The 20,353-nt window shown below is 50.0% G+C and overlaps 1 protein-coding gene and 1 pseudogene across 2 annotated transcripts; both read left to right on the forward strand.

Annotated features, from left to right (window-relative positions):
- Positions 1-1,203: 1,203 nt before the first annotated feature.
- LOC134483969 (S-formylglutathione hydrolase-like) lies at positions 1,204-2,071 on the forward strand (annotated as a pseudogene).
- Positions 2,072-4,947: 2,876 nt separating this feature from the next.
- Fads1 (fatty acid desaturase 1) lies at positions 4,948-19,894 on the forward strand. Of its 2 annotated transcripts, none has more exons than XM_087595266.1 (12): positions 4,948-5,279; positions 6,920-7,030; positions 7,929-8,198; positions 8,783-8,884; positions 9,165-9,293; positions 14,242-14,302; positions 15,850-15,926; positions 16,814-16,911; positions 17,081-17,177; positions 17,372-17,451; positions 17,536-17,661; positions 17,906-19,894. In XM_087595266.1, the coding sequence occupies exons 1-12, from the start codon at positions 5,067-5,069 to the stop codon at positions 17,955-17,957; spliced, it is 1,416 nt and encodes a 471-aa protein (XP_087451392.1). In that variant the 5' UTR covers positions 4,948-5,066; the 3' UTR covers positions 17,958-19,894.
- Positions 19,895-20,353: the final 459 nt, after the last annotated feature.

Genomic DNA, 20,353 nt, shown 5'->3' on the forward strand with positions numbered 1-20,353 from the left:
ACCTTCTCTTGGCTCAGGCTACTCTCTGATTCCTAAGTCTTTTCTCAGCACAAATAAAGCCTGATAAATTTAATTAGTCTAAAGGTGTTTTCTTTTCTTCTTATATTAACAGATGGGTGTTGACTTAATTGTGTAAACCAAGCTTATGTTATTTTTAAAAAAATATTTATGACTGTCTTACCTGTATGTATGTATGTATGTATGTATGTATGTATGTATGTATGTATGCCATATATGTACCTGGTGGCTGTTGGGGTCAGAAAAGCATATTAGATTCCCTTGGAATTATAGTTAAAGATGTTTGTGAGTCACCATGTGGGTGCTGGAAACCAAACCCCTGGCCCTCTACAAGAGTACCAAGTGCTCTCAACTGCTCAACCTTCTCTCCAGTCTTGGGTTCATATTATCCTATGTAGGTTTACAGATAAAGTGAACTCATGGTCTAAAAATTTTCAGCAAAAAAACCCCACAATGATGGCTAGCGTTTTAACGTACCATCTCTGTAAGCCACGATGATGGTGATTCTTCATCAGTATCAACCTGATGGACCACCATCGCCTAGGAGACACGCCTCTAGGGATGTCTGTGAAGGGTTTCCAGAGAGGACTGCCGGAAGAGAGAAGGACTGCTCTGAAAGTCAGTTCCACAATTCTATGGGATCCTGGACTCAGTGAAGTGGGTAGAGGAGAAAGGCATCCAAATGTGAGCAGTCCTCTTACCTGTCTCCTGGCTCACCTTGCTATGACCAAGCTCGCAATGCTGTTGCTACTGCCTGGCTTCTGCCTACACCTATGCCTACACCTACCCTCACATGAGGAGCCATAATAAATCCCTCCTTCTTAAGCTGTACCCTGCCAGGTGTTTTGGCACAGCCATGAAAAGCAGCCAATGCAGCAATCTAAGCATTAATTGTTCAAACTTTGTGGTAAAGGGCCAGCGAGGCAGGCTAGCAGGTGAAGGTACTCGCTGTAAGCCTGATGGCCTGAGTCCAGTCCCGGGGACCCATGCGGCAGAAGGAAAGGACAGATTCCTGCAAGTCGTCTTCTGACATCTACATATAGGCTGAGGCATGTATGGTATTGCACTGACACATACAGGTAAACGCGTACCCCAAATAAATACATATGATTAAAATTTTCATATAAAATTAATACTTCTTATGCCAGAATGGTAGAGCACTGTTATCAAGAATAGAAAACTGTCACCTCACCAAAGAGAAGAATGGTGCTAAAACGGATTTCCAGCATCAGGTGCTTTGGCGGCCTCCAGAAAGTTTTCGAACACAGCAGCGTTGAGTGAAATGTAAAATGAAAGTGAGGAAAGTGCCCTGCACTGGCTTAACTTGCACAGAACAAAATTTCATATCAAAGTCTGGCTATCAGCAAGCTACCTCAGGACACCGTCTTGTGGTCATTGCTCCTGGAGCAGCACCCCTGACTCCCAAGTGGCTTCGATGTTAAAGGAGAAGATGACATTTGGGACTTTGGCACTGGTGCTGGGTTTTACGTGAATGCCACCGAAGATCCTTGGAACGCTAACTGCAGAATGTAGGCTTACATAACAGAGGAGCTTCCGCAAACTCATAAATGCCAATTTCCCGGTGGACCCACAGAGGTCACTCCGTGGGAGGCCACGGAGCTCTGATTTGTGCTTTGAGAAAAATTCTGGGAAATACAGATCTGTGTCAGCATTTCTTCCAATTTGCAACCCTGTGCTCTGTCCTTGGGGCAAAAAAGCTTTTAATGGATGTTTGGGACCAGATCAAAGTGAACGGAAGGCATAGGAGGCAGCCTGTCTCATGAAGGCCTATTGGGGCTCGCAGACTGACATACTAACTGATCAAGGAAAGATGAAGAGTTTCTCTCAGATGGGCAGTTACTCCCTGACAACTTCATCGCTGCCTGCACAGAAAAGAAAATCCCTGTTGATTTTAGGCTCCAAGAGGGTTATGATCATAGCTACCACCTCATTGCAACCTTCGTCAGTGACCACATCAGGCATCATGCAAAGTACCTGAGTGCATGAAGAGCTTCAGACAAGAGAGCCTCATCAGGATGAGAAAAGTTGGAATCAACAGGATTGCTGACTAAGAGATTTCCTCTCAAACGTCATGCTCCTGCAGTCCCTTTTCTGGATAAATATATCAAACTTTCTGCTTTAAAAAAAAAAAGAATAGAAAACTGAGGCTGAGGAATGCTGGGACAGACAATCTAGCTCTCACACTTAGCCAAAGCAAGAACAAAACCTCCTAGGAGGATAGAGGTGGAGTTCTGCTCCCAGGAAAGTTCCCTATTACAGAAAGGCTAACAATACACGGAATTGTTAGAGAACAGGCCCTGTGCCATTGAGAGGAAGCTTCTCGAATATAGATCGCTAGATTCACCAATCCACACACTGCTGGTGGATACCACCGCTGAGGCTGTGATACAAACTTCATGATTAATCGTGTCCTAGTGTCTCCTGACAATTAAGGCCGCTAAAACTGGATAATTCTGACTAATAACTAGTGACACACAGAGGTGGTGCCTGCCTGTGATTGCAGCACTTGGGAGGCCGAAGCAGGGTGATCAGATTATTACAACTTGGAAGCTAATCCGCTGATCACAGTGAGTTCCAGATCAGCCCGGGCTATGTCTCCAGGGACAAAACTAACCATAGTCAAACACAATATGGATCTAAAATCACTAGAAATAGTAGATGTTAAAACAAAGAAGGCAAGGCCTGCCTTTCTTCATTTTTATTTTTGTCTTTAAAGCTTTTAAAAGCTGTATTTTTCTTTGTTTATTGGTGTGTGTGTGTGTGTGTGTGTGTGTGTGTGTGTGTGTGTGTGTGTAGGTAGGTAGGTAGGTATGTAGGCCAAGATGCATATGTGAAGGCCAGAGGATAATTAACAAGTCAGTTCTCTCCTCGATACATGGGCTCCAGAGATGAACTCACATTGTCAGCCCCCTCACCGGGTGCCATCTTGTCAACCTTTATTTTTCTTCTTTATTCAAAGGTTATTAGAAATAGCATTTACTTTGTGGAGCATTCCTGAAGACATCAACAGCAAACGAGGAAGACTCACTTTCACTGAGCAAGTTGCAAAACGGCTTAAGGTACCACAAACCAAGGCCATCCATCAGACAAAGTGAAGTCAGATGGATCATCTTAATCAATGTTCCTGATGGCGATCACGTCAACTCCCACCGGGAAACACGAATCTGTGAATAAGGACTGAGAGCCATCTCCTAACAACAGAATCACTATAAACTGTCACACAGGTAATATGGAACCAATACCGCAGCATTTTTTTTTTAAACCAGGTACAAGCAGTACTTTGAGATCCAGCAAGTAATAGCACCCAGACCTTACACACGCTAGAACCTGGAGACAGGCACTTTTTAAAAATAACATCAGAAAAAGGCTGACCTTGAACTCCATTGGAAGGACCCTCCATGCAGCAAAATTTCAGAGCCTGTAATCTTAGATCCATATCATTCTATCCCAAAGGATTCCTTGGGTCTGGGAAGATGGCTCACTCGGTAAAGTGCTTGCATTTTCCTTTTAAAATGTTTGATCTGCAGAACCCATGTTTGACATAGTGGCAAAGTGTTTGGAATTGCAGTACTGGTGAGATGGAAATAGGGTCTTTTGGGGATCAGTGGCCAAGCACGTCTAGTCAAGGCTTCAAGCCAGAGACCTTGCCTCAAAGGAGGGGGATGGCATGCCCGTGATTGTTTTCTGACCTCCACACATACATGTATACCTGTGCGTGACCATGGGAACACACACACACACACACACACACACACACACACACACACACACGCTGCTCGCACACATTGTGGATTAAGGTCCCCAGACTCTTGGAATTACCCCTTTTTATCACTGAGTAAAGGTGATCAAGGACTTTGCCTCCTGAAGTAGCAGGCTCCCCAGACACAGACAAGCTTTCCCAAGATCAAAGGTCAGGAGTCCTTTGTCATCCAGAAGACTTTATTTCCCTCCATCTGTTGCTATCCTCAGTACCCCTCTTTCTTTTCGTAGGTGTGTGAGCATGCTTGGAGGTCAGAGGGCAACTTGTAGGAGCTGGTTGGTTTTCTCCTTCTACCATGTGGGTCTCTGGGATTAAACTCAGGTCTTCAGATGTCAAGGGCCTTTATCACACTGACACATCTCCAAGTTCCTAGCACTACTTTCTTGTAAGTCAAAAGTGTTGGCCAATCATAGCAGACAAGCCTTCTGTTAGCCTTGGTTTACAAAGTGAGCAAAACCCCGGAACTGTAGCCAGTCTATTTCTTTAGGTCAATCCCCTTTCTTTCCGCATTTGTGAACTGCCCACCTTGCTAGGAAATGGATCTCTGAACGTCTACTGGGCCAGGGTGCTGTTTTGTTTGTTAAAGCCACTGTGTTTAATTTGTCACGTGTTTCCTTGGGGCAGGAAATTAATAGAACATTTGCCTTAGCACAATGCGCTGCATAAAACAGGACGTGGGTAACTCGTGCCTGTAAATCCAGACCTCAGGAGAGTCAGAAGTTCTAGGTCATTCTCGGCTACACAGTGAGTCCGGGGCCAGCCTGAGCTACATGACAACCTGTTCCGAAACTATTTTCTCTTTTGTATGTCCACACCAAGATTCTATGCGCCCTCGGGGCCTCCGCCTTAGCCACAGCAAGCTGTGACTCACCGGAACCGTTATCCCTACCATTCTCAATAAAACCCCATTCAAAAGTGGAATCGCCTGGAGACCACTTTCAGGCACCCGCGAGGGGGCGCGTCTCTGCCGCCCGCAGTAGCCGGAGTCTCTCCCGGGAAGGGGTGGGGGTGGGGGTCGATTTCTGCTGGCCCCAGAGAGGCGGAGCTCGCTCCCACACCACTCGGCTCAGCCAATGGGAGAGCGCGCCGCGGGGCTTGGAGGTCCGCGCCAACGGTGCTGAAAACCCTGCGCGCGAACGGCGGTCTCCGGGAGCGCGCTCGCGGCAGCCCGACTCTCCCCTAGTTGGCGAGGCTGGCGTGCGCTGCCTCGCAGCCCCGAGCGCGCGCCTCTCCAGCTCCCGCTCCGGCTTCCCCAACCAGGCTTATTATGGCTCCCGACCCGGTGCAGACCCCTGACCCGGCCTCCGCCCAGCTCCGCCAAATGCGCTACTTTACTTGGGAGGAGGTGGCGCAGCGCTCCGGGAGGGAGAAGGAGCGATGGCTCGTGATCGACCGGAAGGTGTACAACATCAGCGACTTCAGTCGCCGCCACCCGGGAGGCTCCCGGGTCATCAGCCACTACGCTGGTCAGGATGCCACGGTGAGCGCGGACAATAGGCGCGTCTGCACCCTTGGGAGGGACACTGGCGAGGGGAGAGGCCTCTAGACCCAGAATGCAAGCGCCAGAGAGACCAGGGCTGCAGGCGGTGGCCAGAGACACGCACATTCAAACAAAGGGCTGGCTGCAGGTCGGTGCTTTGCCTCTGGAGTCTCAGGCACAGGTTGGATCCGGAGCTTGATAGAAGGGAGTGAGCTTTTGAGGTACCCGAACCACGGTGCTTGCAGCCTAGATTAGTGGTAGAAGGAGTCTGAGAAAAGAGTGGGAGTCGGTCTTGTCTGCAGGGCTGGGAGGGTGAACACAGCCTTGTCTGACCTAGAGAGCTAGCCCCAACTCAGGATCCGGAGCGGGAGAGGACCGCAGGCGATGGGGGTAGCACTGAGAACCCCGTGCTTTTGCATCACCTGTACATTGTGAAGACCGGAGGGTAGGGTAGTGAACCTGTGCGGGTCCAAGAAAGCTTGAGGTCGGAGTCGTAAAACTGTTCTCGGATTCTTAGTGCGATGTCACTTGGCGGTAGGCCAAGGAGGTCTTCAACTATTCCGAGAACAGGGCTCCCGCGTGATTAGACACTTCGCGGGATCGCGTCCCTTTTCCGCTGTAGCTTATTGAAGGCAGAGTCGGTCCGCGCCCCCAGCCTCTGTCTAGTAGCCCTGTTTTCTCTTTATAGACCACATCCTCCTGACTTACCCCCTTAGGACCCTAAAGTTGGGGCAGAGCATTCCTTGACATGATTGCCAACTGTTGGATCCCTACATTCGGGTCCATCTACCTTCTAACTACCTAATGCTATCCCTCCTACCTCTTATTCCTTGGCTGCTAGTCTCACTGGCTCCCGGGGTCACTAGGGTTCCTATTAAGTTGTCCACGGAGTTAGAGGTGGAGGGCACTCGGATTAAACACCAGCCTTAGAGACCAGGCTAGAATGAGCCAGTAAATAGAAGTAACCACTCCAGAATCCAAACAGCAGGGCATTCCTATACGGATTTATGAACAGATGGAGCAGACCTGCACCGTCTAGGCTTCCCATTCAGTGTGATTTGGGAGCCTAGGATTTCATAGCAAGGACAGCGATTGGTCTCGATGTGTGGTGCCATGCCCACAGACTCCACCTCCCCTAAGGCCCTCCCACTCACCTTGTATAACCCGTATCAACTCCTCCGGAGCAGGGAATGGTCAGTATTGGGGGAAATGGGGAACCCTGTCCAAAAGAGGAAGCAATGTGAAGAGTTCCCCAGCTCTGGCATAGGGAGTCCAAAGAAGGGACTTGTTGAAAGTGCTATAGGAACAAAAGCCTCATAGCCCCACCTATTCCTGCAAGCTGCTTCTCTCCATGCTAAATTCCTACACGAATGTCTGTAGACATGAAGCCAGCGTCTAAGGTCTTTCTGTGTGGCATTCAGGGGAGTCTTTCCAGTCTTTGGTGTAGTGTCCTTTCAATGAGAACCCAAATTCTGGGTGATCTGAGGATGACAGACAGCTGAAAGCCCAGTAGCCAGAGGAAGGTGGCCTTCGCCTCAGCGTTAATGCAAACCTTGTTGGCCTGGAGGATGATCTTTGATGTGAGGCTCTTGGGAGCCTAGGGGACAGGGGTCCTCACTGTCTTCTCCCTGTATTTTCAGGATCCTTTTGTGGCATTCCACATTAACAAGGGCCTTGTGAGAAAGTATATGAACTCTCTTCTGATTGGAGAGCTAGCTCCGGAGCAGCCCAGCTTTGAACCCACCAAGAATGTGAGAGGCCATGTTTGCTGTTTGGAGACTTGGTTGTGGAGGGAGAGGGGGAAAATGCCTGCATAGGGCATTTCCAAGAACAGGTGACAGTTCTTGGGCGCCTTGACTAGTCATGGGGTAATAGTAAGGCCCTAGGAGCAGGAGCCTATATTTCTTCCAATGCTGCCACCACTGATGCTCCCCACAGTAGTGCTCCCATCAGTAGTGCTCCCGTCATCAGTGCTCCCATCAGTAGTGCTCCCATCATCAGTGCTCCCATCACCAGTGCTCCCATCACCTGGACTCCCATCACTAGTGCTCCCATCAGTAGTGCTCCCATCACCAGTGCTCCCATCACCCGTACTCCCATCACTAGTGCTCCCATCACCAGTGCTCCCATCACCAGTGCTCCCATCACCAGTGCTCCCATCACCAGTATTCCCATCACAGTGCTCCCATCACTAGTGCTCCCATCACCAGTGCTCCCATCACCAGTACTCCCATCAGTAGTGCTCCCATCACCAGTGCTCCCATCACCAGTACTCCCATCAGTAGTGCTCCCATCACCAGTGCTCCCATCACCAGTACTCCCATCAGTAGTGCTCCCATCACCAGTGCTCTCATCACTAGTACTCCCATCACTAGTGCTCCCATAACCAGTGCTCCCATAACCAGTGCTCCCATCATTGACAGCAGACCTAGTTACTGAGCATTGTGCACCAAAGTAAACTCATAAAATAATCTTTACATATGTCTACATAAGAAAATAGGCTCACAGAGGTTAAGCTGCAGAGTCAGAAATCACACAGTGGAGACCCAGAGTAAGTCTGTTTAGCTGCTGGACATGAGGCCGTTTGTAGGCACTTCCTATCCTCTTTCCCTATCAGGGTATCTTTGCCTAAGACTGACCTTCCCACAGCTACCTCCCTGGGAGGTTCTCTTCAAGGGCTGGGGTGCCACTGAGAAGAATTCCAGCCCCTGTCTCCCACAGAAGGCGCTCACTGATGAATTCCGGGAGCTGCGGGCCACAGTGGAGCGAATGGGCCTCATGAAAGCCAACCATCTCTTCTTCCTGTTCTATCTGCTGCACATCCTGCTGCTGGACGTGGCCGCCTGGCTCACTCTTTGGATCTTTGGAACTTCCTTGGTGCCCTTCACCCTCTGTGCAGTGCTGCTCAGTACAGTTCAGGTGAGCGCCCTCGCCTGCTGCCTGTTCTTGGAAGTCCTAGTGAAAACACCAAGCCAAGAAGCCCTCCTGGGATCTGTAGACACACCGGACTCGGCCCGGGGAGAGAACACACACCCCATTGTGTGGCTTTCACCCGCTCTTTACCCACGGGCTTATTTTGGTTCAGTCATAGCCTCTTCAGCTTCACTTCCCTTTCCTCCTCTGAAATTTCAAGTTCAGGTTCTACCACAGGCCAAGTATGCCAAGAACCAACGGCTGGCCCCCTTCCCACCATTGGTGTTACCTAGCATGCTACCAGCCAATCACGGTCCAGCACCAGGATTTGGACTAACAGTCTGTCTACTGAATGTCAGTTTGTCCTAAGTCATGGCACTTCAGAGGAAAGAAGGGAGTGTGGTCTGCCTCAGCTTACCTGTGACTCGGGGACCAAGAGGGATTGGGACCTGGGTCCCATGGCTTATCCCAATGTCCTTCCTTTAGGTAGTGCAGCAGTCCAGTATGGAGAAGCTGAAGGGGCTGCCAAGGTCTGTGAGAAGGACCCTAGCTAGGCACAGGGTGCCCTAAGCCTAACCTTTCTCTTTTAGGCCCAGGCAGGTTGGCTACAGCATGACTTTGGGCACCTGTCCGTCTTCAGCACCTCAACATGGAATCACCTGGTACATCATTTTGTCATTGGCCACCTGAAGGTCAGTGAGATTATCGAGTTCCCCCAAATCCCAGCCATTCACAGTTGTCAGAGGGTGGGAAAAGTGCCTATGACCCTGGGTTTTCTTTCTTTTAAAAAATATATTTATTTATTTTATGTGCACGGGTACCCTGCTTGTGTGTATGCCTGTGTACCATAAGCAAGGGCATCAGATCCCCTGGGAGTAGAGTCATAGACAGTTGCGAGAGGTCGGTCGGTCGTGTGGGTGCTAAGAACTGAAGCAGGGACTCACACTGGGTTTTCGTCTGTACTCTCTGTAGGGGGCCCCAGCCAGCTGGTGGAACCACATGCATTTCCAGCACCACGCCAAGCCCAACTGCTTCCGCAAAGACCCCGACATCAACATGCATCCCCTCTTCTTCGCCCTGGGGAAGGTCCTTTCTGTGGAGGTGAGCTGGGTGTCAGTGCAGAGGGGAATGGAGTAACCTCTTCTGCAGGCTGAAGGGAAAAGTGCTTGTTTGCTCTTATCAGAGAAATAGGAAGGACATCGGAGGCTAAGCTACAGGGCTCTTACTTTCTGGAAGTTGTGGAGGGCAGATTAAACCAGGACTGTTTAAGACCAATCGGTCAGCAAACAGTTACGACATTAAACTAACCCGGGTACTCTGCAAAGGATTCAGTGGGTTACAGGGGAGTCTATGCAAGCCCCTGTTCATCTCTGAAGATGACTAAGATAGCTCTTTGGGGTGCTGTTTGACACCCCTGCTCCAGGAAGGCACCTCACAGCATTTGGTGTTTCCGTCTCTTACCTCTGCTGTGGTACAGCCTGCCTTGCTTAAGACCTCAGTGTCTCACATGTCTGACATCAGGGCCCAGAACACTGCTGAATACAGCTGGCTTCTGTATCTTTAGACTCTGATCAGTGGATTTAACCAGATAATCCGGGAAAAAAACCCACACCCATCCTGAACACGTACAGGCTGGTTTTTTTTTTAACATGATTGTGTGTGGGCACATGTGCTACGGCACATGTGTGGAGGTCAGAGGACAACCTTTGTGGGGTCACTTCTCTCCTTCCACCTTTATGTGGGTCTCAGGGATGAAACTCAAGTCACCAGGTTTGCATGGCAAATACCTTTACCCACTGAGCCATCTCACCAAGCCTAGTGGGATTTTTCACCTTTATTTTTGGTTGGGCGCCTAGCATGTAACAGCTGAACCATCTCTGCAGCCCAACTTTGTTTATTATTATGTGAGAGCACGTGTCAGAGACAACCTAGTGGAGACAGTTCTCCATCCACCTTCCCTTGGGCTCCGGGTTTGAGCTCAGGTCATCAGCTTCATCAAAACTGCTTTATCCTCTGAGCCCTCTCAGGAAGGCTTCTCACCCGGTGGCTCTAGATCTTCTTGATTATTAGTTCCTAAATAACACATTATAATAACTATTTTTATGTAGTGTTGACATTGTATCAGGTATAAGCCATCTGGAGAGGGCTTATTATATGCTGGAAGGAGGCTGGATATAGCTTAGTGGTAGAGCATTTGCCTGGCTTGAGTGAAACCCTGGGTTCCATACACAGCACCAAAAAGAAAGATAGAGAAAGAAAGATCAGGTAGGAGGGAAGGAACGAGGCCAGGCACGTGGCACATACAGGAAGTGGAAGCAGGAGAATTAAGAGTTTGAAGCTAACCTGGGTTACATAGCAAGACCTATCTTAAGGAAGAAAAAAAAAAAAAAAAGACCAAAGTCTCATCTCCCAGCCTTCAGGGTTAGGAGGGCATGTGTCAGTTGTTACATGTATGATGCCACTTTATACAGGGGACTTGGACATCTGTAGACACCTGGAACAAGTCTCTGTGAATACAGCTGTGCTTTCCCCCTCCCTCCTGAGTCCGGCCTGTTGCGATCAGCATTGGCTTGGATTAGTCAGCTGAGGCTGTGAGCTGGAGGAAGAATGTCCCAGGGTGGAGAGCTGGTGAATTGGCCTGGCATGAGCAATAGAAAGTTCCAAATGCCCAGCAGAGTTCCTTGAAAAGTTAATTAAAAACCCTCCCGGAGTTCTGCCAGCTCCCCTCCCCCCACCTAATGGCAGCTGCTTGAATTAAGCTGTTGAACACAGTTCATTTCCAGGCATGAGTTCAAGGTAGTCGTCTCTGGCTGAAATCTATTGTGGAAGAGCCTTGGCAGCTCTGGCTTTGCTGGCACAGGGCACTCAGAGCTCCAGACTTGGGCTCCATCTGTCCCTAAGACTCCCATTTTCACAGTTCCTGAGCACTGGCCTCTGCTGGTCTGTTCTGTGTGTTCTCTTTTGCCCCGTCAGCAGTGCACAGTAGGGAACAGGCCTGTGTCATTCTGAAACAGGGCAGACGGCTCATCAGGAAGAGCACCGGGCTTGAAGCACTTCTCTTGTCTTTAAGGAAAGGAAGGGAGGCCCTTGCTGGTTCTTGGTACTGTGGCTTTCAAGAAACTGTAGTCCACAAATATCAGAAAGAGACAACAGGGGCTAGGGAGATGGGTCCGTGGGTAAAGCGCTTGCCGTGCCAGCAGGAAGACCTGGGGTTTGGATCGTAAGCACCTGAGCACCCAGCAGCTATGTCTAACCCCAACAGCAGGTATAGAAGACAGTGTGAAAATAAGCACATCCTGAGGCCTCATTGGTCAGTCTAGACTAAAAAGAAAAAGGTGAGCTCCAGGTTCAGCAGGAGATTCCAGCCCAAGAAACAGATCAATAGAGACATGCAGAGCTGACCTCCAGTCTTCACCTGCACACGTGCATACACCTCTGCCCCGCCCCCCGCCCCCACCCCCACCCCCCCACCCCCGCCCAGAGACACACAATGAGAATGAATGGAAGTAGGAGGCTTGGCTTGGTCTCTCTGGGGACAGTTTACCTAGTGATGCTTGGCTTCGTGACGTCTGCCCAATGCCTCCTAATACTCTTGGAGTGGTACAGGGAACACTTTGCCCTTAATCCTCGGAACTCTTGAGAATCTAAGCACTGTGCGCAGATCATAATGTACTTGATCTCATTGTCTAAGGGGGATAGCAGGGGACAGGATTCTTTCCCATAGCAGTCCCCACTCACCCCCACCAACCAAGAGGGGTGCTTTCCTTCTATGAAATCTCCCTGGTTAATGTGTTGTATGGCTTCTTTACCTGTCTCCATATTATATGCTAATTTCATCAAATTATCCAGCTCCAGTGCCTCCTCTATCTGGTAACTGTAGATACCACTTCGTGTCACTGTAGCAAAATACCTGAGGCCGGGGACTTTATAAAGAAAATATATCTGCTTAGTTTATTGTTTTCAGAGACGGAAGGTTGAAGATGGAATAACCCCATCAGTTTGCCTCTAGGAAGAGCTCTGGGAGAGAAGCCAGACATTGGTGGGAGTGGCTGTGAAAGCGAGTGGGGTGAGATAGAAGCCAGATTAGTCTTGAAAACAACTCACTCTCAAAGCAAGCTAGGGTCCCATTGGAATCAGAGGAATCCCTTCAGAGGGTGATTTCATTGGCTCGCAGCAAGCTGTGCCTCTTGACATCACTGCATTGGTGACCAAGGATGCAGTGTGTGAATCCCGAGGAAACAAAGCACACTGAACCACACCCCCACGGCAGCACTCAGCCTGACCCATCTTCTGCTTCATTTGCCCCTGTAACTGTATCTGCGGTTCACTTCTGCTCCTCTGGGCAAAGCCACCACACGTAAAACACAGAGAGGGTCGTATGTAAGTGAGTCCAAGGCCCGCAGTACAGAGTAGGTGGCGGTCAGGCTTCCTGAAGGCCTGAGTAACTCTGTGGCCTTCCCTAGCTTTCGAGGGTGAACCTCCAGAACTTCGGTTCCAGCTCTGCCCTGTGCTTCGACCGCCTTTCTTTGGATTTGTGTGCACCTGCCACTCCCCATTATTTAGCTATCAGGTCCCGGGGAGGCCAGGCCTGAGCATCTTTGCCCAAATACTGCCTTTCTGTCTGTCCTGTTCTCCCGTCTGTTATCTGTAAATGATCTTTCTTTTTTCTTTCTTTTTTTTTTTTTTCCTTCGGAGCTGGGGACCGAACCCAGGGCCTTGCGCTTGCTAGGCAAGCGCACTACCACTGAGCTAAATCCCCAACCCCAATCTGTAAATGATCTTGAACTATACATTTATTACCCACTTCATCTCCTCAGTTGATAAGGCCCGTGTGGATGAGAATTTCCCACTGTTCACCTCTGTCCTCTCGGCACCTCAGACAGTAAACAGTGGGGTACTCTCACACCAGGGATGGTTGATTGACTCCATGAATGTAGAAAGATTGTCTCATCCAGCCAAACAGGCTTGCACAGAACACAGCTTTGATGAATGATTTATGGACACGGCTGTAGATATGTGTGAAGATAACTCAGAATGTGCCCTGAATTGAGCACCAAAACTAATTGGGGCAAGAAATGCCAGAGCCATGGAGTGAGCCCACGTGAGTGGCTCTGGACCAGTTGCATGGTCTGGTGACTCCCAGCCAATTTGTTCAGTAGCTTGGCTTTTAAAACAAAACAACAAAAACAAAACAAAACAAAACAAAAAAAAACAAAAAAACAAAAGAAACAAAACCCACCCAGTGGCCAAAGCTTTCCCCAAACCCTCAGATTGCTGGGTTGTTCTTGGTAGTCTTTCTACATATATTACTAAACTTTCAAGGGGGTTATGAAATTCATGTTGAAGAGTCTACAAGAGAGGCTGTAGAGATGGCTCAGTGGTTAAAAGCGCTGGCTTCCCTTCCAGATGACCTGGATTTGGTTCCCTGGAACCAGTTGGGAGCTCAGAACCATCTGTAACTCTGCTGCCCTCTTCTGACCCCCACAAGTATTGCATGTACTTGGCGCATAGACAAGAAAGCAGGCAAAATACATAAGATTTTTTCTTTCTTTCTTTCTTTTTCTTTTCTTTTCTTTTTTTTTCGGAGCTGGGGACCAAACCCAGGGCCTTGTGCTTGCTAGCCAAGCACTCTACCACTGAGCTAAATCCCCAACTCCAAGATTTTTTTTTTTAAAGAGTCCAAAAGATCATGATGGAAAGATTCAGGCTACCTATACAGGGGCAAAAATAGTTTTCTGTGACATCTCCGAGGTCCAAAGCGTACCAGAAGCAGGAGGGGGTTGGGTCTGGAAACCATGTGACAGAGTCTTAAATAGCTATCAGGAATCCTATACACTGCCTAGTGTATACTCTTGTGTGTTCCTTGTCATAGTAGAGTCATAGGTCACCATCCAAGGCCGGCCACTTGCTCCAGGCGTTAAGCCTGACAGAGACTTTCAATGGCAGCAGCAAGCTAAAGGCTCCGGAAGTAGGCCAGGGAAAGCCAGCGACCCGGTGGGACAAATGGCTGTCTGGTCTCCGCTGCTGACTTGCATTTGTTTCTTCACAGCTTGGGAAAGAAAAGAAGAAGCACATGCCATACAACCATCAGCACAAGTACTTCTTCCTGAGTGAGTGGCAGCCACGGGGTGGGGGCCATAGGAGGAGCGGACTCCCCTAGGAGAGGCCTAGGAGGAAGTGCTGTCTGCTGATACCCGTGACCCGGAAGCAGATGGCCGGTCCCCCTTAGTAAAGTCAATGGACTAAGGCTCAGGCAGTCATTTGTATTCAGGGACAAACTCAATCCTCCACTCTTTCCCTTCTTCCAGGAAAGAAGTGGTCAACAGGGGCCTCCTGGTTTAGTTTTAAGCCTTGTCTTAAACCCAGTCATAGAAAGGTGGGGTCCGTTAGGATGACTCCTTGGGCAGTGGGGTCCAGGAAGAAATTTTCTTGACAACTGAGCAGAAGACATTTTGGTTATATACTCCCTACTTTAAAAGCCTGCTGCATACGGCTTTAAAATTCCTTTAAAACCTCAAGTTTTGGGGACCAGTTCCTTTTAATGAGCTTTGAGGGTTCGCTTTTGCGTTTTGAGTGGGGTTTGAGAACTGGCTTCACACTTGCTCTGTAGGCACCTCTATCTATTTCAGGTTTTTAAAGGAAGGCAGGGAAGAATTGGAGGAATTTATCTAACTGCTTATTGCCAACTGCCCCTTCTCGAAAAAGCTGAACATGATAGAAGGCCTGGGTACAAACTTCTATAAGGAATAATTTTAGGCCTAGGGAGATGGCTCAGTTGGTAAAGGCTGGCTGTGATTTTAGATTTCTAAAATACACACACACAAAAAAAATCCAGGGGTGGCAGCACATGCCTGTAACCCCAGCATGGGGGATGGGAAGGGTGGAGAGGCCCAGGGACGGGTGGATCCCTGCAACTCATTGGTCAACCAGAATAGCTTCATATTTAATGAGAGACTGTCTCAAAAGCTAAAGACGGAAGGTCTATGAGATGGCTTAGCCGGTAAAACCCTGACAGTGGTGGAAGGAGAGGAAGCAACTTGTGTAAAGCTGTCCTCTGCCCTCAAAATGTGCGCTCTGGCCCACACAGGCCATACATACATTGTATCTATGTCGGAAGGGAGGGAGGAAGGGAGGGAGAGAGGGAAGGAGGGAAAAGAATTTTAGAGTCTGGGGCATATCAAGATGAAGAAGCTGTGGGTGGGGACTGTCGTGCAGTGGATGGGACAGCATCAGGTGCTCCTCAGGCTGTGATGGGTCAACAGAGTCCTTCCCCTGCCCTTTGACCTACATGGTGGAGCAGTAAGAGTATGACAAGACTGTGGGGGCAGGGCTGTAGTCCAGGCATCGTGGGAGAATTAATGTGCCCTTTTAAAGGCCTGGGAGGACATTCCATGCTTGAGACTTAAGCTCCCACATGCCCTCCTCCAGGAGGAAGGGATACAGCTCCCAGCCCTCCGCTTCCCTGGCATACTTCTGTAGAGTTGGCCTTCTCTAGGCTTGTGTTCCTGCCCAAGCGCCTATAGCTTGTGGCTGATGGAGGAGCAGTGAAGCGGCTAGGGGGTGACAGGAGGCAGTCCTGTGCTGGGGACCATCTCACCATAGCAGCCCTTTCCGACCCCTATCACTCACGCCTCCTCCATCTCCTTTTGTTCCCCAGTTGGACCCCCAGCCTTGCTGCCTCTCTACTTCCAGTGGTACATTTTCTATTTTGTTGTTCAGCGGAAGAAATGGGTGGTGAGTATCTCTGGCCCGCAAGTCTTGTGTGCCGGGTTCTCCAGTACAGAATGAGGAAAGGTGTGGTCTGTGGGGCGTGAAGACTGACTCCAAACCTAACCGAGCAGAGTAGAACCAGGGAGAGAGGCTCTTCTCTAGATGGGTTGAAATGGCTCAGGCTCACCGGTGCTCTGCCTCCTCCTGTCAGGCTTCAGGCGGCTGGGTCTCCTAGGGTTCCCGAGCTACCCAGCACTCCAGGAACTGCAGAGAGCAACGGGGCGGGGCGGGGCGGGGCGGGGCGGGGCAGGGCGGGGTCTGCGGAACACAGCAGCGAATGGTCCCTACCCTCCCGGAATGTAGGATGAAGCTGAAAGTGACAGGCCCATGAAAAGTCATGCAGTCCGAAGAGGCTTTGGGGGTCCTCAAAAAGGGTCTGGCTGGGTCTGCTTTTCCAACTACGTGGGCGTAGGGAAGACAGGCTCTGAGCAGACAAGCTGGGAACTGAGGTGTGAGCTTGGACATTGCTCTCAGTGTAGAGGACTCAAGTATTGGGGGAAGAGTTTAGGGCTTGGTTCACTGCAGAAAAGGACCCGGAGCTTCAATCAGTACAGTGGCATAGACAGAGCCTTGGTGCTGGAATGTTCATCTGGTAACATTTAGCTAGGGTAGGAAGGTGCTGTAGCCAGGGAGACTGCAGGGACCTCTGTGAAGGGACAGGCGGGGGGCTGGGGTACCACTGGGAACAGAAGGGGTGCCGTAGATGTTGAGGACAGGCAGCTAAGAGGAGCTGAGGATCACTGGGTGCCAGACGCCCACAGTGGGGAGGAGGTGCGGACTGCACAGGCAGAGATGGGGAGGGAAAGCAGTCGGAGCTGCTGGGCCAGCCCCCTCTCCCATTCCCACTGCAGGACTTGGCCTGGATGCTCAGCTTCTATGTTCGTGTCTTCTTCACTTACATGCCGCTGCTGGGGCTGAAAGGCCTCCTATGTCTTTTCTTCATTGTCAGGTATGGACGTGTAGTGGTTGGCAGGGAAAGTACAGGTGCTGGCTGGGTCTGGGCTTTGGGGGTCACTTGGGACATTGGCTGGGGAGAGTCACAGGCTGGTGTTGCAGCTAGGGAGTAAGAACTCCATGCTCTGCTTGTACTGTTTATGGCCATACGCCATATTCAACAGGTTCCTGGAGAGCAACTGGTTTGTGTGGGTGACGCAGATGAACCATATCCCCATGCACATTGATCATGACCGGAATGTGGACTGGGTCTCCACCCAGGTAAGGGGCCATCACTCGGAAGACCTAGACATGCCATAGCTACTGAAAAGGGTGGGTGGTGGACAGAAATAGCCAAATTGTTTCTTCAAACAAACCTTGTTAGCTTGAGACACCAGAGATAGGGGGATAGCTCCACACAGCCTCCCTAGGGAAGCCCGAGCCCTCTGACATGGAGACCTGACTTTCTCCCCTAGCTACAGGCAACCTGCAACGTTCACCAGTCAGCCTTCAACAACTGGTTCAGTGGCCACCTCAATTTCCAGATTGAACACCAGTGAGTAGGGAGACCTAGGAAGCAGGGGTGGTGGTGGGGAGTGGTTAGAGAGGCAGAAGCCTAACTACTCTGCTGTCCCTAAAGCCTCTTCCCTACGATGCCACGACACAACTACCACAAGGTGGCACCCCTGGTACAATCTCTGTGCGCCAAGTACGGCATCAAGTATGAGTCCAAGCCCCTGCTCACGGCCTTCGCGGACATTGTTTAGTGAGTATGAGCCCGGGAAGCCAGGAGGAAAGGCACGATGGTGGGCATGGAGTGGGGGTGGGGGAGGCCCCGAGGAAGGGTTCCTGGTCATCAGCAATGACATCACCTCGGGGGTGGCAGGGTGTGTTGGTCTGTGACCAGGCCAACTCCCTCCAAGCAAGGGCGTGAAGCCTCTGAGAGAAGGGGACCTATCTGCAGGTGAGTGGCTCAGCCCCCTCACTATCTGCTCGTACTGTCCCTACAGCTCCCTGAAGGAGTCAGGACAGCTCTGGCTGGATGCTTACCTTCACCAATAGCAGCAGACCTCCACATGGAGGAGGAAAAGGACGACTGGAGCCAAAGCAGGAGTTTGAGGGACAATGCCACTATGAATCTAATGTTTAAAGGGTTAGGGAACGTAGATATTTCTACTCACACCTGCCCCCTTGGCCTTCTAGGTACCAAACTTGAGAGCGGAGAACTGTTGGGGCAGGGATGCAAAATTGTTGTTTCTTCTACTTTGGTAGGGGCAAATGGTGGTACCTACAGAGCCCTGCACGAAGTAGGGACCCCACACTAGATATCCCCTCTTGTAAAGCACGAGCCCAACTCACTGGCTATCTGATTCTCACCCTCCTTTTTAGTCCGAGGAACAGTGTGACCCCTTGGAACGAGATTTAGAAAGAGGGCATTCATGCACAGAATTCTGGGGCCTGGCACAGCTCCCTGCCCAGGAGCTCAGCTTGCTGCTGAGGGCTGGGTGTGACCATGTCTGCCTCCGGCTGCTGGGAGAAGCTGTTTTTCAGTCTCAGAAGCAGGCGGGGCAAAGGCCAGGACTGTGGTTTGGGAGGCATTTGGCCCTGGAAGATCCTGGCACACACAATTCCTGAGTCTCATTCCATTCGGGTTCCAGAGAGAACATTAGATCTTTAGATCTTAGCTCTTGACAAAATGTGATGGCAGAGTTACCGGCCTTTGATTCACCTCTTCTAATCAGTCCCCAAGGAATACATAAACAAAGAACAAGAGAGGTCTTTCCTCCTAATGAAGACTCCCAGAGTTTCCTTTTGCTCCCCAACCTGTAGTTCTAAGTTCAACAAAACAGTCATCAACAAAAGTGACGGAGGCTTCCATCAGTGTCAGGGCTCTGTGCAGACCCAGAATCCCTGTTCTCTATGTCATGTTCCAGCATTGTATAGCACGGTTCCATGTCACAAACAGAAAGGTCAGGAACACTGAGGTCTGTGAATGTCACTGCTGCAGCGAGGTCATGTCACTCCTCTGTCTACTCTGTCAAGTGTCTTACTCTACTGGACGCCAGATAGAAACTTAAGGTAACTTCTGACATGTGTCAGTCTAACAATAAACTAGGGCTTCGTCATCTTCTGGTTGGTAAAAGATGTGGTCCAGAGAACGTAGGAACATGCCTGGAGAGACCTAATGTGCTCTTGTTCTGCAAACCCATGGGCATTATTTCCCTCTCCGCTCAAGAGCTCATACTGGAAGCATGCTGACCACCTGGCTGGAATTCGAAAACCTCAAGCCTGAAGGCAAAGTGCAGCACATGTCTGTGGAGAAATGGCAAGCGGTCGAGATGAGGGTGTAAAGGATATTGGGGTATGGCATAAAGACAGGCAGGTTGCAGAAAAGCTCAGATCTTTCCCCGTGGTTGACTGTGCTAGAAAAACTGTTTGAAGCAGGGCGTAGGGAAAAGCGGGATTAAAGAGTACTACCTTTATTAGCTCCTTCCCTCCAGAATAGGTGCAAATCCCTCCCCATGCCCATTTCCTGCCACCTGGGGTAAGGATGTGGCACTGCCAGTCTGTCAAGCCCACTGACTTTGAGTCTTCAGCTGCCAGTCTGGGCAAATACCAGCGAGCTCTGTTGAACCAAGACCAGGCCTTCAGAGCATCTGAACCACTGTGGCCTTCTCTCCTCAGCCTTCACTGTGGCTTTTGCCTAGCCACGGGGGACATGGAGCAACCAGACTCAGAATGTGACAGTGATGAAATGAGGTATCTCAAATCCACTGACAGATAAGAAAACAGGGTTAGAGGGAAAGTCACCTCTGTCACGTAGAGGCAGAATATATGAACTTAACTCTAGTTTCCATGTCTGTCTTTATTACCTTCATCTTTCTACTTCCTGGCCACAGGCATTTCACTTAATTGAGCCTAATGTCAGTATCTGTGTGTGTCAATGTCGTTACCACATTCTGATGAAGCTAAAAAATAAAATTTAATTTGGGCCAAAAGAATGTTGTTATTCATTTGAAATCTGTGCTGCTTGCTTGCACATGCCTAGCAGATGCCCTGGTGCGGAGAAGGGGAGCCGGCTCAGCTGGGAAGCACTTCCTGTCCAAGCGTGGGGACCTAAGTTCAGATCCCCAGGACTGATGTAAAAGCCAGGTGTGGAGATCTAGAACCCAGCACAAGCAGAGGTGTATCCTTGGAGCTTGCTGGCCAACAACCTTAGGCAAACTGGTAAACTTCAGACTCAGTAAAAACTAAGGTGGAGTGACTAAGGCAGCTGGTAGCTGACCCTCTGGCCTTTTAGACATTCAAACATGCAGGAATATGTACACACATAAATATACACCCGATTCCTTGGTGCTGCTGCTAAGTCCCTTCCCACCTGTGAGCTCAAACCCCCTTGTGTAACCTGGGCAGGACTGTGATTTGCCATGTAAGGACGGTCTGACAAGGCCAGATAC

Source organism: Rattus norvegicus, chromosome 1 (genome assembly GCF_021556685.1).
Source record: "Rattus norvegicus strain SHRSP/BbbUtx chromosome 1, alternate assembly SHRSP_T2T, whole genome shotgun sequence".
In the NCBI taxonomy this organism is placed as follows: Eukaryota; Metazoa; Chordata; class Mammalia; order Rodentia; family Muridae; genus Rattus; species Rattus norvegicus.